The sequence below is a fragment of the Mastomys coucha genome, unplaced genomic scaffold, assembly GCF_008632895.1.
Source record: "Mastomys coucha isolate ucsf_1 unplaced genomic scaffold, UCSF_Mcou_1 pScaffold14, whole genome shotgun sequence".
NCBI classification, from domain to species: domain Eukaryota; kingdom Metazoa; phylum Chordata; class Mammalia; order Rodentia; family Muridae; genus Mastomys; species Mastomys coucha.
This window is the reverse complement of record NW_022196896.1, coordinates 63945922-63966278: the sequence shown is the minus strand read 5'-3', so window position 1 is coordinate 63966278 and position 20357 is coordinate 63945922. Positions and strand designations below refer to the sequence as shown.

At 42.3% G+C, this 20357-nt stretch overlaps 1 protein-coding gene across 4 annotated transcripts in view; it reads left to right on the top strand.

Moving 5' to 3' along the window:
- The window catches only part of Uggt1 (UDP-glucose glycoprotein glucosyltransferase 1), a 103424-nt gene that overhangs the window by 74999 nt on the left and 8068 nt on the right, over positions 1 to 20357 (top strand). For all 4 annotated transcript variants that reach the window (XM_031367145.1, XM_031367144.1, XM_031367147.1 and 1 more), the window contains 12 exons: positions 1467 to 1562; positions 6349 to 6451; positions 7443 to 7522; positions 8336 to 8525; positions 9468 to 9626; positions 10104 to 10189; positions 11812 to 11896; positions 13916 to 14004; positions 14471 to 14572; positions 15701 to 15785; positions 16810 to 16992; positions 19899 to 20059. In XM_031367145.1, coding sequence (XP_031223005.1) covers positions 1467 to 1562; positions 6349 to 6451; positions 7443 to 7522; positions 8336 to 8525; positions 9468 to 9626; positions 10104 to 10189; positions 11812 to 11896; positions 13916 to 14004; positions 14471 to 14572; positions 15701 to 15785; positions 16810 to 16992; positions 19899 to 20059 — 1419 coding nt within the window. The remainder of the gene's footprint in view (positions 1 to 1466; positions 1563 to 6348; positions 6452 to 7442; positions 7523 to 8335; positions 8526 to 9467; positions 9627 to 10103; positions 10190 to 11811; positions 11897 to 13915; positions 14005 to 14470; positions 14573 to 15700; positions 15786 to 16809; positions 16993 to 19898; positions 20060 to 20357) is intronic.

Below are 20357 nucleotides of genomic sequence, written 5' to 3'. Positions count from 1 at the left end.
TCCTGGGACCCATATGGTGGGAAGGGAGAGTGGACTTACAGAGTTGTTCTCTGACCTCGCACACATGTGAGAGCCCATGCACATGCATATAAATGAATGTAATTAAAATTTTTAAATAGAAGGGGTAGGTAAAACAGGGAGTTTTGTTTCGTTTTGTTTTATGTCTGTTAACACATTAAAGAACCTCAGAGGCACCAAAGTGGATGGATGTTGCTCTAAGGGATGAAAGCAAAGCACTTCTTGGATTAATTTGACTAAGGGTGAGCCAAAGTTTGAATTCTCTGCTTCTTTTCCTGTATGTCTCTTCTATCCCTCTGTAGTTTGTGGTTTCTGGCCCATCTGTAGTGTGTCTGGTGTGTGTGTGTGTGTGTGTGTGTGTGTGTGTGTGTGTGTGTGTGTGTGTTTGTCTATGTCTGGTCTCTATCTGTCCCTTTGTCTGCCTTCACCTAACAAAAGACTTTGCTCTGTATTTATTAAGCAATACAGAAAGTATCTCATGGAAAGAATGTGAAGTTCTTTACAATGTTTTACAAGGGAAGAAGTAACTTTCCTGACCCAGGGTAGAAAACTACAACCAGGTGTTATCAACCTGTAGCCATATGTTGCTTCCAACAATTATGGTGGGTACTTGTAGTATAAGGTTGCTTCCATTCTGTTAGGTGTTTCAACAAACACACAAACACACACCGGGACACACACACACACACACACACACACATCTGTTTACCTACCTACTTACCTACCTTTGGGTCAGGGGCATGGAAGGGTCAAGCTTTATATTAGCTTAGGCTGTAAAAGCTGCTTGCATAGGAAATCCAAGGCAATTAAGGTGACATTGTTCTCTTACAGACAGGTTAAACTTAACGGGCTGAGTATATAGTTGAATAGCAGCTTAAGCACCTCTTCTTAGATGATCTCAAGGGGTATTATTAACTTTGCTGTGAGGTTTGCCAAAAGCTCAGTCTTGGAGGTCAAGAAATAAAAACATCACTACAGTTTTTGTTTCTTTCCCTGCTAGGAACAAACCCAGAGACCCCAGCTCACAGGTTTTTTTTTTTGTTTTTGTTTTTGTTTCTTTAGTTGAACACTGTAATGATGCTTCTGATATTGAAGTCATAACCAACATAGATGTTGGATAGCTGATTAGATTGATGGATTTTGATACAACAGTCTTAAAGGCAATAGCATTCTCTAAACCAGACCCTGAGCCACGTGCCAGCATGGTTAGCCAGTACAGTGCTTACAACAGCCTTCCAGAGTAGCTCGTTCTTGTCCTTCACTCACAGAGAAAAGTAACATTCCAGAGATGATCAACCTAATCACAGAGTCGTGCCTTTTGGAACTGAGTTCATGCCTCTGAAACCACCTTGTTGGCATGAATGCTGTGTTTAGGCTGATGCTATTCAGCAATAATTAGAAAATCTGCAGATAAAGTAGTGCTAAAATTTTGTAACTTCATCTTTTAGGGCCAGTGATTTGGTAATGAAGGTGGATGCTCTCCTGTCAGCGCAACCCAAAGGAGAGGCAAGGATCGAGTACCAATTCTTTGAAGATAAACACAGGTATGGTTGTTTCTGAACTTACGCACAGCCCTGAACTCTTAGGCTTTCGTTCTTTGTCTTACATCCTTTATTTTCCCAGATGAGGTTTCTATATAAGTTGCTAGAGAAATGAAATGAAGTCTCATATATAAAATTCTGCTTTGTGAGAGTTGGTATTTCTAAATAAACCTGAAGTAATTGTATATATACCCTTTAATGAAAATAAGCATTTAATGAAATAGAGCAGCTATTCTTGATATTCAGGAGTAATTGGATTGCTTAAATATATCATTTAAATACTTGTTTCTTGTTTTTTATTATTATTATTTGAAAAAACTATTGTTTCCAAAGGAAAAAATACATTTAGGATATGAAAATGTCTTTGCCTCTTTATCCTTCAGGTTGTTTTGTTTTGTTTTGTTTTGTTTTTGTTTTTCAAGACAGGGTTTCTTTGTATAGCCCTGGCTGTCCTGGAACTCACTCTGTAGACCAGACTGGCCTTGAACTCAGAAATCCACTGCCTCTGCCTCCCAAATGCTGGGATTAAAGACGTGTGCCACCACTGCCTGGCTAAAGATTTATTTATTTATTTTATGTATATGAGTACCATTATAGCTATCTTCAGACACACTAGAAGAGGGCGTCAGATCCCATTACAGATGGTTGTAAGCCACCATGTGGTTGCTGGGAATTGAACTCAGGACCTCTGGAAGAGCAGTCAGTGCTCTTAAACACTGAGCCATCTCTCTAGCGTCCCAGTTTTTGTTTTGAAGTTTTAACATGGGTGAAGTTGCAAGACTCACAAAGAATAACCATATGTCTGTAACTATATTCACAGTTATCAGTGTGCCTCTGTCTGTAACTCCATGTGTCTGGAGCCCAGATATACCAGTTATTGGTGTGTCACATTCAGTATTCTCTGTGTGTGCAGTGTGCATATATCACTGCATCTATTTATCTGTATATTTGTCCACACGCATGTACTCACATCTTTTTTTCTAGCATTTGAAAATTCACTGCTAGCATGTTATAAACTCTCTAAAGTGATAGCATGTGGAGACTTGATTACCACCACTGTGATCATATGTGATCTTCATCTGGTAACAGTAGTACAAACCTCTGCTCAGATTCTCTGATGTCCTAGACCACACATTCCAGTTATTCATAAGTCTTGAGTCTCCTTTAATCTAAAAGAGTCCTCTGTGCCCCCTAACCCTTTCTTTTATGGTACTGACTGTTTTTAAAGAGCCCAGACAGATTGTCTTTGGATCCCCACAGTGTGGGTTATTCCCTTATACTGGACTAGTTTTTTTTCTGGAGAACCTAAAACATCTGCTCTGGCTCCTCGTTTAAAATATTTACTTGTATTATTTTTAATTACGTAGATATGTGCACTTGTGTGCAGTTAGTTCTCCCTGGTATTGGGATTATAGATGGTTGTGAGATAACTGATAACTGGGGACTGAACTCAGGTCCTCTGCAAAAGCAGTATGCACTCAGCTGTGGAGCCATCGCTCCCAGCCTGTATCTCCTTGTTTGGTAATATCTTGCTGTCTCGGGCTGGCGAGATGGCTCAGCGGGTAAGAGTACTGACTGCTCTTCCGAAGGTCCTGAGTTTGGATCCCAGCAACCACATGGTGGTTCACAACCACCTGTAATGAGATCAGACACCCTCTTCTGGTGCATCTGAAGACAACACACACACACACACACACACACACACACACACACACACACATATAAATAATATCTTGCTGTCTCTTTCCTTACCCTCTCACCACTGCCCTACTTTTTAGTCCAGGGCCTGTGTATCTAAGCAGCTGCTCTCACTGTGCTACATCTTCAGCCTTCTGATCTCTTAGTCACTGGTAGGCAGAGGCCTCTGTGGCCCGGGATCTCCATTCTGGTAGTTTGCCATGAACATTGTGCTGTTCACATGCTAGTCTTCTCTTTTCTTTTCAGCATTGCGCTGTATAAGATGTAACTCGTTATATAGATAGTAGCACAGGAGACAGTGATTGACCTATTCTCCTTTCTACCTTCGTAACCAAGACAGTAGGTCCTCAGTAAAGACTGAGCCCTCTCTAGAGCATGCTTTCTCTATGAGTAGTTTGTGAATTGTGCCTAATTTAAACTGCCCTTGTTACTAATTCTCTTACAATACAATAGAAATTCTTACTGGAGTTCTGTTAGTCAAGGATTCCATATAGGACTTCTCATTTCTGTTTTTTAAAAAGGTTTTATCCTTTTAGCTCATCATATGGATACAGTTTTCCAGTATACGTACAACTTGCTTTAATCAAATAAATCCCATTAATTATTACATAAAAATAGTTATTATTTCTACTTCAAATAAAAATGACTATCCCATCAGTTCTATGAGTCCTTAGTGTGAGCCTTAGACCAGCCAGCGGCAGGTTGTTGTCTGGGAACCTGCTTCATTGTCTTAGGCCTACAGCAGGCCTAGAGCATCAGTGCCTGTCTCTTAGCAAGAGTCCTCAGTGATTCCCCTGAATGGAATTTGGGAGAGCAGTGTTCTTGGACTTCTGCTTTATTCATCTAAAGGGAATATATGATCTTCTGTCTTGTTTGGGACATTCTAGAATTTTCTCTCACTGGTACATCAAGTGCCTTTCTCTGTGACTTACTTCCTTGAGTCTTTTGCTCCTCACTATAGAATATAGGTGTGATTATTTTTTTGAAAATCTTAGTTTAAATTTTTGAGTTGTTTGGCTATGTGTACGCCTGAGCACTCATGTCCAGTGTCCTTGGAGAGCAGGTAACCTCTTATTCTTACTCTGTAAAATTTTCACCAGATCAAAAAAGCAGTACATGATTTTGGACAAGGAGGTGACATTTTAAGCCTTTGAGAGTCACTACTTTTCTTCGCTTTACCTTTTTGTTTGTAAGAGTGTTCACTGGGTGTGCTGCTGCAATGCTGGTGGTGATGAGCAAGAGAGGTCCCTTCCAGACTTACCTCAGAAGGTGGTGAGCATGCTTGTAAGTCCAGATGGGACTCTAGCTCATGGCTTGTGCTCATCATGGCTTCCAGTCCCACCAGCCACAGACCTCACTTGGGTATAGCTCCTTTGCTCATCAGTAACTTCTCTTAGTACAGTAGAAGATCCTGTTCCTCTTGCTGTCCTGAGTCACTGTGATTCCGAGAAAGGCACTGTATCAAAGCTTTATGGGAGTAAATAGATGCTGGTCCTCTCTTGTGACGAGCAGGTGGAACATCCTGCCATTCAGAAGTACTGGCTGCACAGCAAGCCAGTCTCAATAAATCAAAAATAAGTAAAATAAAAAGGAAACAGATGAGCTGGTTGACTTGGCAGATTAAAGTGCTTGGCATGTAAACCTGGACTGAAATTTGATCCTAGAACCCATGGGAAGATGGAGAGAATTGACTTCACCAAGTCATCTAAAAGAACTACACACATATGCCATGGTGCATACACACTGTGGCTTATAAGTGACCCATAATACTAATAGGATAGAATTAAAATGAATAAAAATTTGAAATATATATATAACTGAATCCTCTCAGTGATAAGGCAGAATTCTGTATGCCTTTTTCATCTGTAAATTGTTTTAGGTTCTGAGGAAATTGAATTGACAGTACCTACCAGCCCCAACAATACTCTACTCTCATGCCTAGCTCTTTTGAGACTTTAAAAAGACCTGTGTATGGAGAAGGCTGGATGCACAGACTGTTTAAAGGTCAAAAGCCATCTATATGTCTAGCAGTAAAAGATAACTTCAGTGTATAATATGTTTACTTGGTAAACATAAGACATTTCTTATTCTGGATGCTGGGTGTATAGGAACATGTACACATGTTTATATTGAAGTGAGAGAAGTGACATTTGATTTATTTCTTTTGTGCAGATGATGGTGATAGGGCCATGTGTATGTGATGCAAATGCGAAGGTCAGAGGACAACTTGTAGGAATTGGTCCTCTCCTTCTGCCACATGGGAGCCAGGGATCAGACTCAGGTTACCAGGTTCTGTGACAAAGCTCCTTTATCCTCTGAGCCATCTTGCTGGGCCAAGAAATTGTTTTTATGAATAACTTTTATACAGCATCTAAAAAGAATCAGATATGCATACAGTGAAGTTACTGTAATAGTGAGATTTTTCTGTTTTACAGGTTTTCTAGGTTGCTATGTTTGGTTAATTGATGGTTGATTGATTGCACTGTTAAAGATCGACTCCAGAGCCTCGTGTGTTCAGCAGCATTCTACACTGAGCCACATCCTAGACACATTATCGTTAGTTTAATGATTGGTTTTTGTCTTGTACTTTTCTTGTCTGGAAATAAATTTAGCATCATGTTCAATAAACATCAGAAGTAAACATCCACTATATTTAGCAGTTAGCTTTGTGGTACTAGGTAAGAGGCTGAGGCAAGAGAATTGCAGGTTCAAGGCCAGCCTGGGCAACATAGTAAGAACGTCTCAAGTAAAAAGTCAAATAGGACTCGGAATGTAGCTTGGTAATAGTGCTCTTACCTAGGAAAGGAACAAAGAGAAAGCAAAACCAAAAAGCAGAACTCAGCAGTGTTTAAGTGCAATGCAGTCTAGCTTTCCTGTCTTCACACATGTTTCCGATCCCTCGTGTCTACCAGCATGGGCTGTAGCTTTAGTCTCATGGTTGAATAGCATTTTAGCTCGTTGGTTCTCATCGACAGATTTGGGATGCTACGCCGTCTGAATTGTTGATACTCTATTCTGGGGTCCTCCACCCCAGCCTCACTGTTTTCCTCTTTCCTCCATGCTAATGTTTTGCTTTTAATTTTTTTTTCAGTGCAATTAAACTGAAACCCAAAGAAGGGGAGACATACTATGATGTGGTAGCTGTTGTTGACCCTGTCACAAGAGAAGCACAGAGGCTCGCCCCTCTGCTCTTGGTAGGCCTGCTGTGGAGGTGGTTCATGTCTTTAACCAAAGTAGTCATGGGTCCTATGATTTTCTGGGCATTTTCTTTGTCCCTTAGATGTCATTTAGAGGAGATGGACAGCAGTGTTTTCATAAGGATTGATTAAGGCTCATTTTCCTTATGAATTGTGTCATGTCTTTTAAGTAATGTATAAGATGCTACACTTTTATGCATGCTTAAAAAAAAAAAACTAACCAATACAGTACCCTAACATTTCATTTAAGAGAGAGAGAGAGAGAGAGAGAGAGAGAGAGGGAGAGGGAGAGAGAGAGAGTGTGTGTGAGCTCACACATGTACTAGGGCCTGGACTTAGAACCTTACACATGCTAAGTGGGCACTCTGCCAATGGGGTGTATCTCTAGCCCTAGCTGGGATTTTTTTTTTTTTAGGATAGTATGATCATCTAATCTTCTTTGTAAATGTTAATCCACATGCTTTTTAATGTGAACAGAAGCAGTGAGCTCTTGTTTTCCTTTGTAGCTGAATACTCATTATTTACCTGCTGTTTCCGCACAAGCGGGTGGGTGTTAACCTTTGTGTGAGGAACAGTGATCTGCAATAGCCTTTTAAAAAGATACATGTATTCATTCATTCATTTATTCATTCATTCTGTCTGTCTGTCTGTGTGCACACATGTCACAGTACAGATCAGCGGGCATCTTGCAAGAGTCAGTTCTTGCCTTTTGGGCCTCAGGGATCAAACTTAGGTTGTAAGACTTGGCAGCAAGCACCTTACTGAGCCATTTCAGCACTTTCCCTGCCCCTCTTTGGAACCAGCCTTCTATGTGTGGTAGACTCTACATTGGAGCTCAGATGCCCAAAATTTCTTTAATGCAGATGCTGCAACAGGTGTTTTCTTTGTGTATCTTCCTGAGATGTTAAAAGTGCGTTGTCTCCTAAGTAATTGTGAAACAGTTCTGAAGAGAAAGCCTAAATATTTTGTCATCTGGTTTGCTTTTTAGGTTTTGACTCAGCTGATAAATATGAATCTAAGAGTGTTTATGAATTGCCAGTCCAAGCTTTCTGACATGCCTTTAAAAAGGTAAAATGCCATTTACGGAATATTGTTTTATAGCAGTACCAAACCTAAAAGTTAGCACTAGGTGGGATGGGAAGAATTGGGTACGTTGACAGGTTGATTGTGTATGAAAGGATGTGTACTGACATTTTGATAATGTCCCCTCTCTGCTTTGGTTAGATGTTCTGAGAACATAGCAGGGGTTAGCACTTTGACGACATCAATACAAGCTGCTGGCACATTTACAGCTCACTTTAAAAGAACGGTAGCCACTAGGTCTTATGTAGAAGCTTACTCTCCTCATTCTCATACATCCTGGTGAAGGGACAGGCTTGGCTGTGGGATGACCATTTGTGGAAGTCACAGTGACCATAGTAGCTTAGCACATGCTCTGGCCACGGGAAATTTCTTCCTTGATGCGGGGCAGCGTTCTATACTTAGATTCTTAATGGATCCCATCAGTTTTGCCGAGGACTGAGCGAGCTGCAGCTTCCACTGTTAGCTGCATGTTTATCACATACTGTGTTCTCAGTTCTGGCATGAGGACACAAGCATCACTTAGGGATCATATTTTAAGATGAAAGGGTTCTCCTTAGAGGCCAGTGCTCAGGAAAGTGCTTGTGACCCCGATGGCCACAGTGTGAAGGGGTGGTCTCCTGCATGCTTCCCTCTCTCCCTCCCCTGACTTTACAGCAGCCCTGGGAGGCATCACTAGACCAGAGGTGGTTTGGCTTATTGTCCTTATTTGGAAGGATACTGTCTAAACCTAGGTTTTTGTTTACTATGTGGACACTGCGATTGTATCAAGAAAAACCTAACAGTTGCATTTCATTTCAGCTTTTACCGTTATGTCTTAGAGCCAGAGATTTCTTTCACTGCAGACAACAGCTTTGCTAAGGGACCAATAGCAAAGTTTCTGGATATGCCACAGTCTCCGCTGTTTACTTTGAATTTGAACACACCTGAGAGTTGGATGGTAGAATCTGTCAGAACACCATATGATCTGGATAATATTTATCTGGAAGAGGTAAGAATATAATTGTTTTCAGCTGTCAAATCATGTATAAGTTAAATCTGTCTGTACATCATTCAGTGGCGACTGCCTGAACTGAGTGGTGGGCATCGCTGCTCACCTCATCTGTTGATGCTCCCTTACAGCAGCTGCTTTATTCACATCCCCTTCCCATTCAGTAAAGGCTACCCCTTTAGAAGTTGTGATGTGTCCGTGGACTGCTGCCGCCGCCCTTGCACTCTCAGCTTAGTTGGCTTTTGTTATCCTCAGAGTCAGCTCCATGTCTGTGTCAGTTACTTCTCTTGCGATTGACAGAAAGCAGTGTGAGAGAGGGGGCATGTAGTTGGGCTCATAGACATGGTGCTTGGGAGGAAGTGATCTGATCTTCTGTGGCACCTGCCTACCAGAAAACAGAGAGAAGAGAGTCCGAGGGCTTCCTCCTTTTTTTCTGTCTACTCATTTCAGGATCCCAGCCCACGGAACGGTGCTGCACATTTAGTGTGAGTCTTTCCTCCTGAATTGAGCCTCTCTGGAAAGGCCCTCAGAATGCCCAGAGGTGTGCTTCCAAGCCTAGTCAGATCAGTCATCACAGTGCCCTCAGACACCCACCCCCTCTCCCCTGGCAGTTAGGAACTTATTTCTTTTTCCAAGCACTTTCCTAATCTGACACTGTCTCAGTCGTTACCCAACTGGTGGTCTTCATGGCTGAAGTGGGTGGTTTTTGACACATTTGTCTGTTTTGGTGGGGCCTGGGGAGTGCCATGGTGTGACATGGGGTCAGTCAGGGAATCTTTGTGGACATCAGATCTCCTTCTGTCGTAGAATCCAGGATGAGGCTCATGCTGTCAGCCTCAGTGGCGAGCACTTTTATCCTCGTGATTGTTTTCCCTGGCGCCCGCAGGTTGCATTTTGAGTTTGCATGTATAATAGTCATGTGCTTAAACTTTGATCTTTCAGGTGGACAGTATAGTGGCTGCTGAGTATGAGCTGGAATATCTGTTATTAGAAGGTCATTGTTATGACATCACCACAGGCCAGCCCCCTCGAGGACTACAGTTCACTTTAGGAACTTCAGCCAACCCAACAATTGTGGACACAATCGTGATGGCCAATCTGGTAAGTAATCAGTTTATCAGATAGTACAATGTCCCTGGTGGTTATTTAGATTCCATAATTTATGACACAGCAGTTAACATTCTGAACCATGGAGTGAAATAAGAATTAACAATGGACTAAATGTAGTCAGTGTAAAAGTCCTTGGCTTGCTCTCCGTGGAGCACAGCAGGCAGGCTTCTCGGCTCCACTGCACTGCTCTGCTCTTTGCCTCTTAGCTTGTTGGTTGATAGGTTTTTGTTTTGTTTTGTTTTGTTTTACTTCCTCCTGATTTGTTAATTATCTTTTAATTTTTTTTTAATTACAATAGTAATAAGACCTTGGGTTCAGTACCCAGTACAACTGAGAGGGGATGGGGTAGGTAGATGGGTAGGTTGTCATACACGTGTACATGATCTGATATGTAAATGAAAATGTAAGCATTCATTAGAAACATTTAAATTTAAAGAGAACTGAGCCTCTACTTTGTTTGTGTCCTAGGGATATTTTCAGCTCAAAGCCAATCCGGGAGCCTGGATTCTGAGACTGAGAAAGGGACGCTCAGATGACATTTATAGGATCTACAGGTAGGACAAGGTGACGGCTTCATTGTAGACAGACATCTAGCCTTACCCCCAGGCATTGTTGTTACAGTCAAGTGCATGATAAAGCCAAGCTTCCCAGTACAGTAAGTGTTGAGAAGTTGTAGGGATGAGTTGGATAGCAAGGGGTCTAAGAGCTGACTAGAGCGAGGTCTGTCCTCCATTACTGTCCCTGTCAGCTGCATCAAGGGGAAGTTACTCTTTTCCTGGGAAGTAGACAACAGGCAGGAGCTTTGTCCCCTGATGATGTCTGACTTGGAAGCAGAGTGAGGTTGGCTTTAGTATGCTGATGGGAGGTGTTTATCCTGACCCCTGGTGCTTTGTACATGCGCAGAGCACATGAGCTTTGACTTGGTAGTCTGACTGTCCTGGTCCCTGGGCCGCCGTTGTATAGGTGTACTCCTAGAACAGACTGTCAGTGACAGGAATTGTCAAGTTCAAACAAACCCCATAACACCATTTTAAAAGTGTGGTCTCTATCCTGTTTAACAGTTTAAACTAGTCCTTAGTTCTGTGCCAGTTTGTATAGGGAATGGTTTTCATTATGGTTTATGTGAACATGCTGATGTATGAATTTGCTTTGGCTTCATGGCATCTTACTTGACATGGAGAAGCAGTGTAGATTAAGGGTTGTGGTTTTGATGTGGAATTTTACTCTCTCACCCAGGCTTGAACTGGACTCAAGTGAATCTTCTGCCTCAGTCTCCTGTAGCTAAGACTACAGGCATGTGCCACCATACCTAGCTTGTGCAGATTTCTTATTCAATAACTTAGAGAATTTTGTGCTGTAGTAATGTCCTTATTGTAAATACTAGGCTTTTCCCTGATTCAGTTATTTTCCCAATAAGGTTTCACAGAATGTTGCTTCTATGGGCCCTGTCCATCTTCCTCCTTGCCTGGGGCTGTGGTGCCGTCCTCTTTGCTGTCTAGGGATCCTGTCTTTTGAGGCTTCCCAAGTGGACAGTCTGATTCTGGAATTTTCTGTGTACCAGCTTTCTCCTCTTCTTTTGCCTGAGAACCATGCTGTCTGCTGAGTGACAGCACATGCAGTGGCTTCCCCACATTGCTGACTGGAGAGTAAGAGACGAGGGGGAAGCGAGTACTTACAATTGTCTTGCTCTGCTTCCATGTGCCTCTGACCAGAGTGGCTGCACTGTGGGCTTTCTACCAGACACACAGAATCGAGTCTGTGCTCTAAACTTGGCTGGTTGTGCTGCCTCTCACACTGTAGCCTAGGCTGGCTTTGATCTCAGGTTGATCTCCCTGATGCTTCCTGTTGGGGTCACGACACCCAGCCAAGAGTTAAACAGCAGACTCAGCTCCAGGGATGGGTCTGAGTGTTCAGACCTATGAACGTTTAAGCTTTGTCATGATCTGTCCTTGTGCTTGTCCCACCTGAGAACCCATTGATGTTTCACTTCTCTAGCCTAGACATGGAGATGTCTATGGACACTGCTTTGCCCTATAAAGGTGTTTCTTTCAGACTGTGAGGAAACTGTTGGTTTTAAAAAGTGTTTCTATCATCATGGACAGGCACAGCTGTTGTTGTCTGAGTATTTACTGCATTTTAGGATTGTGATTTCTTTCTCTGTCTTACTGTCTCTAAGCCATGATGGTACAGATTCCCCTCCTGATGCAAATGACGTTGTTGTCATCCTCAATAACTTCAAGAGCAAGATCATCAAAGTGAAGGTGAGTCTGCTCAGCTCTGCAGCCACTGTCGGGGACAGACAGCAGTCCCTCCTGTGGCCAGATCGCAGTGACCGTGTCAGCCACTGTTCGAAGATGGCAACACTTGTGACTGTGTTAGGAGAGCCCTCTCAAAGTAGTTCATTAAGATACTGTTTTAAGTTCGAGGCCAGCCTGGTCTACAGAGTGAGTACCAGGACAGCCAGGCCTACACAGAGAGACTCTGTCTCAAAAAACCAAAAAAAAAAAGGATACTGTTTTAATTTCTATTTTGTGTTAATTATTGTTGTGATTTTTACCGTGCCTAGTTTACAAAATAAGCTTTAGTATAAATAGAATGAACAAAGCTACAGTATATACACAGGGTTCTCTACTCTCTTAGATTTCATGCATCCACTAGGGGCTTGGAATGTTTCCATCAGATAAAGTAGGACTGCTGCATTTTGAAGTCATTTTGGTATTCCATTTGCAAGTGGTTTTTGTTTGTTTGGTTTTTGGATTTTGTTGTTGTTGTTGTTGTTTGTTTTAATAGTTCTAGGATGCTGCTTAAGAAAAATGTCTTTGTGAAGATAAGCTTCTAGTTTTCTTCAGCCAACAGATTGTCTCTTTTGGTAATCTCAGAGTCCCATTTTATACAGAATGTCCCCACAGAGACTTTGCGTACTCTGCTCCCCATTCTTGTTGAGATAGGGTCTCACTGTTTAGCCCTGAAACCCTGATTGGCCTGGGACTTGGCTATGTAGACCAGGTTGGCCTTGAACTCAGTTTGACTGCCTCCCACATGTTAGGATTAAAGGCATTGTGCCTGGCTTAGCTTTGCCAATTTTTTTTAAAGTTTTATTTATTTGTATACATGTAAATGTGTTTGTGTGAATGTATGACACTCGTGTACCTGTGAAGGGCAGAAGAAAGCATTAGGATCTCTTGGAACTGGAGTTACAGGTTGTTGGGAGTTATTCGGTATAGTTGCTGGGACTGAACTCAGGCCCTCTGGGAGAGCTGTATGTTTGTGCTCTGAACCACTGAGCCATCTCTCCAGCTCTGGCTTGGGCATTTTCTTTCTTTCTTTTTTTTTAAATGTTTATTTATTTATTTTATGTATGTGAGTACAATGTAGCTATCTTCAGACACACCAGAAGAGGGCATTGGATCCCATTACAGATGGTTGTGAGCCACCATGTGGTTGCTGGGAATTGAACTCAGGACCTCTGGAAGAGCAGTCAGGCGCTTAGCCATCTCTCTAGCCCCTGGCTTGGGCATTTTCATACCCACAATTCACAGTGTTATTATTTTATTCTCAGAAGACTGTGGGAAATTCTAGTGGCAACTCAACAGTAGGATTATAGTTTTTATAGGCAAGATGGTGCACACCTCGAGTCCCAGAACTGGGGAGTTAGAGGCAGGAGGATCAAGAATTTAAGGTCAGCCTAGACTGCATAGTGAGTTTGAGGCCACCTTGCATGATATGAGACACTGTCTACAAAACCAAACACAGAATACAAACATAGGTGATTTTATTTAAAGTCTTTTCTTACTCTTTCTCCTCAACATTTTGAAATTCTCTGTCCTAAAGTAAAATGGTTGTAGGATAAGTAACTGTTGCACATGGTAAAACCTAAAGTCAGCCATTGCGCAGCTGGGCAGGAGGAGCACCACCACAGGCAATCCTCTGTGGTAGAAGTCCTGAACGTGGACCACGGCCTGATGTGCCTCTCTCAGCGGTTCCTGTAGGCCGCATTCTTCCCTTGAAGTTGTCAGCTAGAAGCAGTAGTCTTCTGGGTTTGCTCCCTCTGTCTCTATGCAGCTGAGCTTCGTCTTTAGCTCCTTGTACAGTTTGAAGACATTGCTGGCTTCTCCCTGAAGGCTTTAACATGAGCATTCTGATAAATGGCACTGCCATAGACTTGAGAGTCTGATGGGGTCTCCTTTAGGGGAATTGGTTGATTGTTTCCTGTTGGTAGTGCTAGTTGCAGCCAGTGCAGATCAGGTTTGCGTTGTCAGACCTGTCATGTACGATTGCAGGTTCAAAAGAAGGCAGACATGGCTAATGAAGACTTGCTGAGTGACGGGACAAATGAGAACGAGTCCGGATTCTGGGACTCATTCAAGTGGTAAGTTGGCATGGTGAACAGCTTACATGTACAGGGAGGGCTGAGAGGTGTGAACCAAGTGTCCTTTGGAATACGGTAATTTTTTCTGGGCTTCCAACCCGCTTCATGCTAGATTATGCCCTTTCAGTTGGAGAAGAGGAATGCTTCTCTTTAGGTTAAGTGAAGGAAAATGTTCTTCCAGGGAGGGAGCTTCTGGTGTGTTCTCTTCCCTCGTGGTTGGTGGGGCCCTCCCATTGGGCAGCTGCATTCTTTGGAGTAGCTTGTGTTCTATGTATTCCTAAATGACCTGGTGCCTTTGGAGAGCATCCTTATTACCTCCTTTTCCCTGTGCCCCATCCAGCATCCCCTGGGGCTCCCACCAAGTCTTACCTCTGGAGCAGGAAGGCTCAGGCACTGTCCCTTTCCTCTCCTGAAAGGTTGTGTCAGCCCCACATTGTAAGTGCTACTTTTAATTATGTCATCACAGGGGCTTCTCAGGACAGAAGACTGAAGAAGTGAAGCAAGATAAAGATGACATAATCAATATTTTCTCTGTTGCATCTGGTCATCTCTATGAAAGGTTTCTTCGGTTAGTTTTCACTATTTGTTATGTAAATGAATTTGTTATAGTATTCTTGAAAGGATTTGCTTGCTGTGGAGTGTGTGTGTATGTATGTGTGTGTGTATGCATGAAGTACTCTGAGGGCTATGGCTAGCTCACCACATACAGTTCTGTTTGTTTTGATCTGGTTCACTCCAATGAAGTAGAGCTACATAGTTAGCTCCTGTGTGGATATTACAAAGCTATAGACTTTAGTATCCTATGCACATCTTATAGACTGTTGTTTGGTTTTTAGCCATCAAATATTGCATAAACCAGAAACTAGGGAATTGGCATAGAAAGTACAGAAACTGTAACACTTGGCCATCTTCTACAGAGCCATGGGGCTTTAAAGCCAGATCGTAGTTTTATGTGAAAACACCTTTGCTTGCAAACTGAGACTAAAATGGAAGGAGTTTGTCTAGGTCATGCAGTTGGAAGCAGGACAGGCCATTGCTTGACATTGTTGACGTGGTTACCAGAAGGGCAGGGAAGGCTTTCAGGATGGGTTTGTGGGATTCTGAGGTCTCAGGGTGTGTGGGAGCTCAGAGTTGAAGACACATTACTTGAAAGTCATTGTCCCAATTTCACAGCTGTTTGTTCATTTAGTTTTCATTATAAATCTAATATAGAAAATAATAAAAATACTAACAACAGTGGTAATAACTTTCCTGAGCCTGTGTCCTCTGGTTCCCTTCCCTTTTACTGAGTCCTGTCTCTCAAGGCTCTCTGTCCAGGCTGACAGAGTCTGTGCATGTGTGCACTGTTTGCTCAGTACCAAATGTTGCTGTGCCTGAGCATGGGTTTGGAGGGTGGTATAGTCCTGATCATGATCTGTAGTGCTAACTCACTCACCATCAGTTGATGAGATGGGCTATTTAAATGGATAGCATAATCAGCATTTGCCTCTATCTGTTGGAGTATACTTACAGGGAAATCCTTGTCTCTCTCTTCCCGGGACATCTTTATAGTACAGTATGTATACTTTCCCATTAGTGAAGGTTTCTGCCTAATTGAACCATGAGTTACCTCTGCTGTCATTCTTGGGAGTTTTCTCTGCTTAATGTTGCTGAGGTTAAAAAGCATTGAGAAATAATTATTTGTTTTGTTTGGCAGCATCATGATGCTATCAGTCCTGAAGAATACCAAAACTCCTGTGAAATTCTGGTTCTTGAAGAATTATTTGTCCCCCACATTTAAGGTTTGTTCATAGGGAAAAAGGAAAACCTTGTTAAGGGAATATTTACACTGTAATATGTTCTTTTCTACTTTTGTTTTTATACTCTTAGTTTTTATTCCTTTCATTAGGATACCTTAATTTCGTTGTCTATTTCTATACTGGATTTTTTTTCCAGGTTGCTCTATTTGGGGTAATAGTGTTTATGAATCTAAACCCAAAATTATGGCCTATTTGAAGATGGGTAATAGAGGAGGAAAGTCTTTGTCTTTTTTAAGAGACAATGTTTTAGCAAAGTAATAAATCTTGCCCTGGAGGCTTGCATAGCTTCCCTTAGTTTGGAAGGCACAGTGATGTGTGGTTTGAGAATGAAGACTCTTCTCATGAGTAAGGTGTGAGGGTGGGGCTGCTTCCCTATGTGGCTCCTGTTGACTTGGCTGGGTTTTCCTGCATTCACTTTTTCTGTATTTACAAGACAACTTCATATTCAGTGTTAGGGGTTACCTTACTTCTGATCTCCTAAGAGCTGATGTTTGAACACAGAGGACTAATTGTCCAGACACAAAGGCTCAATGCCGGGAGCCTTTTCAGAGTTCTGGCTCTGCTGTGTGATAGATAGCCTGGGTTAGACTCAGCCTTGAGAAGACCTTAATGTCAAGCTCGAGTGTTTTACTAAAATTAAATTTAGATAAGTGAACCTGGAGCTTATGTGCCTTACACACACACACACACACACACACACACACACAGAAGCACAAGCATGTGCACAAGCACAAGCATGTGCACAAGTTATATTGTTATAAATTTAAAAGCTTTCATCTGCAGATTTCCATCATTTCATGTGGTGAATAGACATCATCAAGAAGTAGGGATTGGACCAGAGTTTAGATGTGTCTTACGTGAGTCAGGTGAATTAAACTAGATTGTTCTAGTCCTTGTTTCAGTGTGAGCGTTTTAGTTGTACTGTATTGATGGTGGCTAACTTACAGTAAGGAGTCAGTTTTCTTAATCAGAGTGAATAATTGGTGTTCCCTGTGTCTAAAACTAGGAGTTTATACCTTACATGGCCAAAAAATACAATTTCCAGTATGAGCTTGTTCAGTACAAATGGCCACGGTGGCTTCACCAGCAGACGGAGAAGCAGCGAATCATCTGGGGCTACAAGATCCTTTTCCTGGATGTGCTTTTCCCACTGGTTGTTGACAAATTCCTCTTTGTGGATGCTGATCAGGTAAGCTCACACACACGGTGTACCATGATTTTCAGATGGCAAAGCACCTGTGTTTGCATCAGTATTTCAGAAACATGAGAAGGTATCACCCAGATATCATCACCTTTTATATTTAAGTTCCACCAACACATCTCCTTTTCTGTAAAAGCTTTTTGAGAGCTTTATGCTTGTATACAATAAAATGAATAACCCACTGTGTCCAGTTAGAACAGCCCGTGGGTGCATGGGCACAGAGCCATCCACTGGAGCATGGAATCCTATTAGTGTTTATGAATCTCCTTCCTGGCAACTCCCACCGCCAGGGATGCCTTAGTAATGGGTGTCCAATCATCTGCACTGGGCCTGCTTGATCTTGTATGGGTCTTGTTTAGCTGCTCTGACTTTAGGAGTGAGAGGAGCATGTCATGTCCAGAAGACAGCATTCCACGGCAGTCTTCCCCATCCTTCCCACAGCAGTCCTCCCCAACCTTCCCGTCTCATTGTCCTCAGTGTTCTCTGACCCTTGGGGTGCAGGTACTCCATTCAGCACTGAGCATTCAATCTCTTCCTCTTTTTACTTTGACTGGTTTTGTATCTCTGCTTCCCACTGCATAAAGAAGCTTCTCTGACCAAGGCTAAGGGCAGCACTAATCATAAATATTCAGAAAGTTTTAATATAAATATTTAGAAGGTACCTTGAAAGTACCACTATTTCAGAAAATAAGAATGGCAGGTTCTGCTCTGTGGCTATGACCTCTGCAGTCCTGGGCTTTTGGCCATGACTTCAATAGTAGGCATGATGTTCTCTCCTGTGGAGCAAGCCTCAAATCCAGTCGGAAAGCCACTAGTCATCCCATAATAGTCACCCTACTGCACTAGTGCCAGCGCTTTTCTCCTTCTCTGTGGGATGTTTACACACACACCTTTTTCTCTAGATTTGGGAAATCTTTTTCTGTAATTTTCTTAAAAATACTGTCTGTGCCATTAGAGTAGGCTTCTTATAATTAGAAGATTCAGCATTTTGGTCTTTCCATGGTGTCCCAAATCTCTCCCCTTGTACCCGTGCCTTCTCCTCCAGCCATTTATTGTTGACCTTTACTGTATGATTTGAACCCTTCTCTTCCTGCCCTGATACTGTTTTCCACATGATTCATTTTGTGTGCGAGGCTTTCCAACTGAGTTTTAATTTGGCTAACTGAAGTTTTCTTTCCTGCATCATTTCTGTTTGGTTTTTCTTCATTTTTTTTTCTTTTTTCTCTTTTGAATTTAATTTTTATATCATTGGTTGATTTCCTTATTCATCCAGCTCTCTCTCTTTTTTTTTTTTTGTTTTGTTCTCAGGATATACTCATGCCTTTAAGTTGTTGAACATAGTTATAATTATTCTTTTAAGTTCTCCGGCTGCAAGTTCTTCCAAGCCATTTTCATTAGGAGCCAAAGCAATGGGATTGGTAATCTCTGAAGGAGACATGTTACCTTCTTTTGGTTTTATTTCTGCTCTGGGACTTGCATATCTGGAGTTAGTTTATTGATTGAGTTTTCCTTTTTTTTGTACTTTTCATTTTTAAATTCAAATCATCTTTTTTTGTCTTTTAGTGGTGGTGTTTGCAGTGTTCTGGAGAGGACTAAATTGTAATGGAGTTGAGGTGCTATTTGTTCTGTGGGACTGGTTTGAAGGGACAAGGTCTCTATCATGCCTTCCTTTGAGGGTATGGTCTTATGCAAGTGTGGGTATCCTGCTTGGGTCTGCAGCTTTCTCTGAGTTGTGGAACTTTCCATGCCTGTGGCTCCACATCTTCTATGGAAGCCACTCCAGGATGTGGAACTGGGTGTAATCCTGAGTCAGTCCCTCCCTACCCTGGGACTGCATCTTCTTCAGAAGCTGGAGGTGTGAGCCTCCCTATACACCAATAGGCCTCACAAAGTTCAGGGTTAACCCTGGGTTTGCAGCTGCTCTACAATGTGTGTAGTCCTATACATTCCCTTACTGTAAATATCAAGGTTACAAAAATAAATGCTTAATATTATTTGGTCACTGTATCTACTATCTGCCCAAATGTTAGCTACTTTATTATTTACAGTTCATTCATTGATTTTGAAACAAAGCCTTTCTCTATCATCCCAATAGTTCTTTTGTCTCTATCTCTAGAATACTAGGACTCTAGGCCCTGTCAGGGCAGGTGTTGCTGGCATGAGTAGTAATTGAAGTTCAGGGACATGCTTGGTTCTGATGACATGGAACGCTGCAGACCGCTCTGACAGTCAGTGCAAAGTGCTTATCTTCTCCACAGTGATGTTCATCTCTTAACAGTTACTCCTGCTGTCTTCATACTGCTAAACTGTGTGCTTTTTGATATCCTTCTCCTCTCCCTTTGATCCTGTTCACTGTACATACATCTAACATACAGGCTGCAGCATGGTTATTAAGCACGGAGCTTAATAATCATGCTGTAGCCTAATAATAAGACAGTCTTGAAATTTCCCTGTTAAAATCAGTTCAATACTTTTGAATTAAATAGCCTTCAGGGCTGGGCAGTGGTGGTGCACTCCTTTAATCCCAGCACTTGGGAAGGAGAGACAGGTGGATTTCTGAGTTCGACACCAGCCTGGTCTACAGAGTGAGTTCCAGGACAGCCAAGGCTAAACAGAGAAACACTGTCTCGAAAAATGAGAAAAAATAAGTAAATAAACAGCCTTCAGAATAGTACCACTCATCAGCTGGGGACCAACTGTGAGAAACATGAGTGTGTGGGATCGTTTCAGGTTAACATGTAACACTGGGGAACTCGGCTTCTGTTCTAGAGCCTGTGCTGTTGCCCAGTATGCTGCCCTTCCTGCTGCCTTGTGCAGTATATCATGCCACAGGGAAACTACTTTAGCATTACCTGTATGCTGGCTAACAAATGGTTTTGTTTTCTTCACTGTAGATTGTACGGACAGATCTGAAGGAGCTAAGAGATTTTAATTTGGATGGTGCGCCTTACGGTTACACGCCCTTCTGTGACAGTAGGAGAGAAATGGATGGCTACCGCTTCTGGAAGTCAGGGTACTGGGCCAGCCATTTGGCTGGACGAAAGTATCACATCAGGTACTGAAGGGAGCTCCCTACAGAGTGCCCCGCTTGTGGCCCGTGTATAAAGAGAGACTTAGTTTATTTGTCTAGCTGCATATACTGCAGTATGTTCTTCATAGTTTTCCTGTTAGTGTGTCCTGATGTATAATCAATTAAATTCATTGTTTTGCCTATTTCAAGCATATTTGTAACCTTTTGGGGTCAGTGCATAGGCTGGGCATGGTGGCACATGCCTTTAATCCCAGCACTTGGGAGACAGAGGCAGGTGAATCTCTGTGAGTTCAAAGCCAGCCTGGTCTACAAAGTGAGACCC